This window comes from Cucumis melo, chromosome 9, assembly GCF_025177605.1.
Source record: "Cucumis melo cultivar AY chromosome 9, USDA_Cmelo_AY_1.0, whole genome shotgun sequence".
NCBI classification, from domain to species: Eukaryota; Viridiplantae; Streptophyta; class Magnoliopsida; order Cucurbitales; family Cucurbitaceae; genus Cucumis; species Cucumis melo.
Genome location: NC_066865.1, coordinates 24,561,346 through 24,568,264, shown reverse-complemented (window position 1 = coordinate 24,568,264; position 6,919 = coordinate 24,561,346). Strand labels below are relative to the sequence as shown.

General features: G+C 28.8%; 1 protein-coding gene across 1 annotated transcript; it reads left to right on the top strand.

Annotated features, from left to right (window-relative positions):
* Nucleotides 1–1,026: 1,026 nt before the first annotated feature.
* LOC103482897 (probable aquaporin NIP5-1) lies at nucleotides 1,027–6,007 on the top strand. The gene is made up of 4 exons (XM_008439275.3): nucleotides 1,027–1,926; nucleotides 3,759–4,178; nucleotides 4,259–4,320; nucleotides 5,502–6,007. Exons 1-4 carry the CDS (start codon nucleotides 1,708–1,710, stop codon nucleotides 5,695–5,697), a joined length of 897 nt encoding a protein of 298 aa, XP_008437497.1. The 5' UTR covers nucleotides 1,027–1,707; the 3' UTR covers nucleotides 5,698–6,007.
* Nucleotides 6,008–6,919: the final 912 nt, after the last annotated feature.

Below are 6,919 nucleotides of genomic sequence, written 5' to 3'. Positions count from 1 at the left end.
TGGATATATATGATTGAGACATTTCTACAATTTTATATGTATATGTATAGTTGGCCGAAAGAACAGAGAAAGATTTTTAATATTTATAAGAAATAACAGAACATGACTATAACTAATCAAATTTTATTGAGATCATTTTAACAACTTTGTTTTTTTTTTATTGAATTTAATGTGATTTTTTATTATGTAATTAATTAGTGAGTTTCTAATTTAGTTTTAAATAAATATTAATGTATGATAGTCATCAGTAAAATTTACTTACAATTTTTTTTAAAGTATAAATAGAAATGAGAATTTAAACCCGAGATCTCTTGCTCTTTAATACATACCGGCGTTAGTTAAGTCAAATTCTTGATAACATTATATAAATATCTTATCGAATACATCGTTAAAGCACATATATATATATATATATATATATAGGTATCTTACTGATAACGAGAACTTTTACATTTTTATCATTAATTAAAAAACAAAAAAAGATTGACCTTGGTATAGAGTTCACTTTGACAAAGTATTACACATTATTGAGTATTTGACATTATAATTTTTGTCTTAAGGTTAGAAATTAAAACACTATTAGATATTAAATTTTAAATTTTGGATATTAACTTCAAAAATTCAGTATTTCTTTCTGGTTTAACAATAGCAAAGAAGACCATGAAATCTTCAACGAACAAAATTAAAAATAAATAGAAAAATACACCAATAAGAAAATATACAAACAATTTCTCACTTTGGCACAAATCAAATCAAATCCTTGAATTGCATAGGAAGTGATTGTGTATATATATTATATACAAAATAGTATTAAAAAAATTTCTCTCTTTACGAGGTGATATTTTCTTTTTCTTGTTTTTTTATTATTAAAAAAAAAAAAAGAAGGTTTAGGAAGAAAGGGCGAAATGAATGACTGTGAGGAAAAGAAACCCAAAAGCAGGTGGGTGACTCTAACATTATCTCACAAAGCAAAGAGCTGTATAAAGATAAGTCCATACCCATTGACTTTTCTTCATTAATAATTTCAACTTGTTTTTATATTTACAATTTTCCCATCAATTTATATTAAACTAATAATTAAAATAAAAAGTATTTCATGGGACTTTGTTCCTCTGTATATATTTCCCTCTTCCTCCTTCCCTCTTCTCTCCATTCTCTTGCTCCATTTTAAACCTCTCTCTCTCTCTCTCTCTCTCTCTCTCTCTCTCTCTCTCTCTCATTGTTCCCATTTTCTCCCTATCTCTTTTCTCAATTAATCTTAATTCCATATAACTCCATTTTGGTTTTCTTTTTCACTCTGGATTTTCTCGTTCAACCCATCTTTCTTAGGTTCTAAGTTAAATTAAGTGTGGCTTCCTTCTCTTCAACAAATCTTCCTTAACTTCACATTTATAAAAGCTTCCAAATCATGTAACTTTAGCATCTTTCTTAATCACCCCCTTCAAAAAAAATCCAAAAAAAAAAAACATTTTTTAAATCTTAGATGAATTTCTTTTTTATCCCAAACTAAAAATCTAGTGTTTAATATCCTGGCTAAGCTTCCAATTCTGCCTTAGAACAACTTTTATAAAAATCTCCAAATCATGTAACTTTGTTTTCTTAAATCTCCATCATTCCAAACTAAAAACCCAAAAAAAAAAAAAATTGATTTTTTTTTAATACCCAGAAGTTAGTTTACTGAAAAAAAAGAAAAAAGAAAAAAAGAAAATGCCGGAATCGGAAAGTGGAACGCCGGTAGCATCGGCGCCGGCGACGCCGGGGACGCCGGGAGGGCCGCTGTTTTCGGGGCTCCGAGTGGATTCTCTATCGTACGATCGGAAGTCAATGCCGAGGTGTAAGTGTTTGCCCGTGAATGCTCCCACGTGGGGCCAACCTCACACGTGCTTCACTGATTTCCCTGCTCCTGATGTCTCTCTCACTCGCAAGGTACCATTTTCATTCTTAATAATAATTTTTACTTCTTTTTTTTTTTTCTATTGCTTAATTTTTATGCTTTTGTATTTTCCTATTTTAAATATATTTTGTATAATATTAATTTTTTAATACAACACTTAAAGATGAGGTCATACATCAAATTAGCATTTAATTAAGTTTTTTTTTTCACTAAAATTTTATAGTTTTTTAAAATCTAAACACTGAGATATATTTTAGGATAATAATAGAAGGTAGAAATTTCAATTTTTGACTTTTGATCCAACCAAATTACAATTTTGATCTTATTATTGGGTCAAAGTTTCCATAGTAATTAATGAGTTTTGGTTGTGCATCTCTATAGGATTTGTGTTGGGATTTTACCCATAGAATTTAAAATTATTATTAAAAGAACTAAAATATTGTACAAGTGAATATATATTATATTTTTATTTAAAAAAGAAATGGAGCATAATAGAATTTTTAATATCCACCCATTTTGGAAAATTGTTACAATAACATGAAATATAAATTATTGAAATATAGGAAGTTGGATTAAATTTGCTATATTTTGCTAGAAGAATTATTTATATATATATATATATATACTTATTTATTTTGTTTTTTCTGACATCTCTGACTTGGATTGGATTGTTGCTTGAGAGCATTCAATTATTAAGTCATAACAGAAGAAGTATCTTTTTAAATAATTTTTAAAAGGTTATGTTCTCAATTATTGATCTCAAATTTTATGTGCCTAAAATGACCCCTCATTGTTCTTTTCCTTAATTTTTAATTTAAGTTTAGTCATGTGATATTTTTAAATTTAAGCATCTATTTTTTCAATCCTACCCTTACTATTATTTTTATTTTAAATGAAATTATAACAAAATAAACTTATAGTGTAAATATTAAAATATTTTTAGACATAATTCTATTAGCTCTTTTTTTCTTGTTCTCCAAAACTATTGGAATTAAAAAAATTAAAATGAAATTATATATATATATATAACATCATCTCTTTGTCCTTTTATTTACTTATTAACTCTGGGGAGAAGACACCTAAACAATAATTGATGAAGATAATCAAAATTATTATGTGGATGGCTATTTTTGTCCATAAAACAATCGAGCCTTTTTTTTTTTTTTTAAGTTAAGAAAGAAAATGACATTGCTTTTGTATAATTTCAATTCATTAATCTTATATTAGTTTTGTCCTCTACATATTTTCTTTATTACAAATTTAGATGTTCTTAATTTTATAATAACATCACGACAAAATAATATTGAAGAAAAAAAATATCTTACTGCACATTTTTATTTTAGCTTAATATATGTTTTAGTCCATAACTATTTTTTTGGGACGTTATTTCAATTTAATTCATTATTGTGTAAAAATTTTGAACTTACTTGATCTTCTGGTTCTTAGCTTTTTTTTTTTTTTTTTTTTTAAAAAAAAAAGACTCGTATTTTTTAAACACAATTAAAGGTAGACAATAAAACAAAAAAGAAAATAATAGATGAAGATAATTATTTAAAAAAATAGATAGAAATAATGTTTACACATATAATTTTAAAAAGTCAAATAGTTACTAAACAAACCTACAACTTTGATTTTTCTTTGTCAATTGGCTCATGAATTTTAATAAGCATCAGAGAGATGAAAGATCAAAGACTTATTATGCACTAAAATGACAATATTAATCAATCTCTTATTTGTTTAATTATGTTCCAAGTGGGTAGGTCGTATTTTCTTAAATGTAGATTAAAGTTTATATATGATTCTGAAAAGGAATTATTTGAGTAAAAATATTTTCCAGCTGACCATTTGCATCGTTAATATCTAGTTGGGAGCAGAATTTGTGGGGACATTCATCTTGATATTTGCTGCGACGGCAGGGCCCATTGTGAACCAAAAGTACAACGGCGTGGAGACTCTGATTGGAAACGCTGCATGCGCAGGGTTGGCGGTGATGATTGTAATTCTGTCGACGGGACACATTTCCGGTGCACACCTGAACCCATCACTCACCATTGCCTTTGCTGCCCTACGCCACTTTCCTTGGGTTCAAGTCCCTGCCTACATTGCCGCCCAAGTCTCTGCCTCCATTTGCGCCTCCTTCGCTCTCAAAGGGGTTTTTCACCCTTTCATGTCTGGTGGTGTCACCGTCCCCTCCGTCAGTACTGGCCAAGCCTTTGCTCTTGAATTTATCATCACTTTCAATCTCCTCTTTGTTGTCACTGCGGTTGCCACTGACACTCGTGCGGTATGTATTTTTCCCTAATTAACTTATGCTATACATATCATTTATATTCTTTGACAAATGTCTTTCCTTTTCTTTTGTAGGTAGGAGAATTAGCAGGAATTGCAGTCGGAGCTACAGTGATGCTTAATATTCTTGTCGCTGGGTCAGTATTTTATCCCAACCTTTTTCATCTTACATCTCATTCTAGTAGTAAACATTCTTTTAAGAAAAGATAAAAAAATATATATATATATATATATATATATATATATATATATATGTAAACTGTGTATTATATAATTAAACGTTAAAGATATGGTTGGGTATGAGTTTGTTTGTATTTTCATGCTTTTAAATTTTTTTTCCTAAAGGAAAAGAAACCTCAATCATTCATAAAACAAATAATTTTGAACATAAACATAAACATTTTCTTACTCTTTCTTTTTTCCAAACAAAAGGTACACAATTAGGTATCAAAAAGTTGACATTTTTCCCACTTTCATAATGCTCCATTTTTCTCAATAACTTCATAAACAAAACAGAAGAGAAAAGGAATCTCAATTTCAATGATATATAGTATACTTATAAATGACGACAAATTGTGTTCTTAGTTCCACTTTGTCCTTTTCTTCCCATTATTTTCAAGCAATAACTTTTTTTTGTTCTTATGAAGTTTGGTTCAATTATATGCCAAATACTTCTAACTTTTGAAAAGATTTTTCTTTTTGTTAAATTTTGAACCTTTTTTTTTTGGTTGAAAAATAGCCTTGAAATTCGAAATAATTTGGAAAAATAACTTTTCTTTTAAAACAAAGGAGAATTGATGTGTGATGGATGTGACATTATCTATAATTATACAAATCATTAATTTAGTTATTGCCATTTATTTTATAACCATTAAAGGTATTTATATAATTAAATTTTATATCATGTTTCGTGCATTCCACTCGATCACTCACATTAAAAATAATTAATATATTATAGTTTTGATTTTTCTTATTATAACTGAAAAAATGTGTGAATTTTTAGTCAAAGAAACTAATTTTATAATTAACAAAACCATTAAAAATATTTGTAAAATAGAATAAAATTTTTAAACCTTATTAAGGGTGAATACCAATAGACTTCTACTAGAATCCCTCATGAATATGGATAAAAATTTAATAATGGAAGTAATTGATTGAAAGTCTAAAAGATCATGAAGTAGCTTCCATGGGCCACTAAAAATTTGAGTGCTCCCAAACCTTTGACTTACAACCAAAAAGAAAAAAGGATTCGTTTTTGCCATTAACCAAAGTTTTTGCCATTCATAATTAACGAAGACTTTTGTGGCATTAATGTTAGGCCCTCAAGCGGTGGTTCGATGAACCCTGTTCGAACTTTGGGACCCGCCGTAGCTGCTGGAAATTACAGAGCATTGTGGGTTTATCTGGTGGCGCCGACGCTTGGTGCAATAATCGGCGCCGGAACTTACACCGCCGTCAAGCTGAGAGACGACGAAGTGGAAGCTCCATCACAGGTGAGGAGCTTCCGGCGTTGAAACTCAGGCGGTGCGAATAATTTGGCTATGCATAGTATAAAATAATAGGTACTGTACCGTTGTGTGATTTGTGGAAGAATAAAGTTGAGAAGAAAAGGCGATTGGTGACTGATGAGACTTGAAGACTATATATCGTCTTGATTCAGATTGCTATATTGTTTCTACTTGCCGTCTTCGAATTCAGTTCTTTAATTTCGGGGTTTCTTTTGTAAAAACATACATACTTTTGTGCTCTCTTTATGCTTGTGATCAATGTGTAATACACATCTGGTCTTTGTGATATATATATAATGTATGGGCTTGTTTAGTATATGGTTTGCATTAGTTGGCTGTTTCTTTTTTCATTTCGATAATGTGTGTGTTGGGCAAACCAAATACCTAAATCGATAAAGTTTTATGTAGATTGGAGTATGTTCATTTTAGCACATTGTTTACTCGTTATACTTTATATAAGAGTAGAATCAATATATATTGGTATTGTTATTTCACTTTCTTTTGTTGAACTGAACAATATATTACAATTAAGTAGTCACATGATCAAGTTTTAACCATCGAACTTGTCGACAACACTATGATGTGTTATCTACAAATTGCTTCGATCTACTGTCACATGTTAATTTTATGATGGTTTTGGTCATAATCAGTAAAAATTTGAGGAAAATATATTTGATATATAAAATTCTAAAAAAATAAATTAGAATATATTCAAGAAGTAAATTAGACAATTTAAACGATATACCGTTATAAAATAAATTATAATTAAACGTTAATTGGAGGGACCAATAATATAATTCCAAATTGATCATAAGAGGAGAACAACTATATAGTAACGTACGCGATCTGCCCTATGCCTAAACATTTAAAGACCAATTGAGACAATCGTTGTCATTTTGCACATCCAAACTACTATTCCCTCCACCCCTTTTCTTCTTTTGTTTGGGAAAAGAATATTGAATTACAATAAAATGAAAACAATTCTTCAAATAAGCTATGTGTAACTATTTACCTTAGGATGCCCTTCTTGTTTTTTAGGATAAATTGAAGAAAGAAAACATATAGCTAATTAAATGTACATAAATGGTCCATTGTTTGTGGGTAACCATTTATGAAAATCTTATGAAATAATCATAATTACTAAATTTTTAAATTTAAGTCACAGAAACTAAATTCTTGACTTTAGCCATCTTAAATTTACAATTTAACAAAAGAATTTTTTTTGGTT

Bases quoted from the DNA above. Each gene is read 5' to 3' on its own strand.
- LOC103482897 (XM_008439275.3), top strand. From the start codon at position 1,708: ATGCCGGAATCGGAAAGTGGAACGCCGGTAGCATCGGCGCCGGCGACG. The intron at 4,179-4,258 runs GTATGTATTTTT...TTTCTTTTGTAG, and splicing joins TTGCCACTGACACTCGTGCG to GTAGGAGAATTAGCAGGAAT. The intron at 4,321-5,501 runs GTCAGTATTTTA...CATTAATGTTAG, and splicing joins CTTAATATTCTTGTCGCTGG to GCCCTCAAGCGGTGGTTCGA.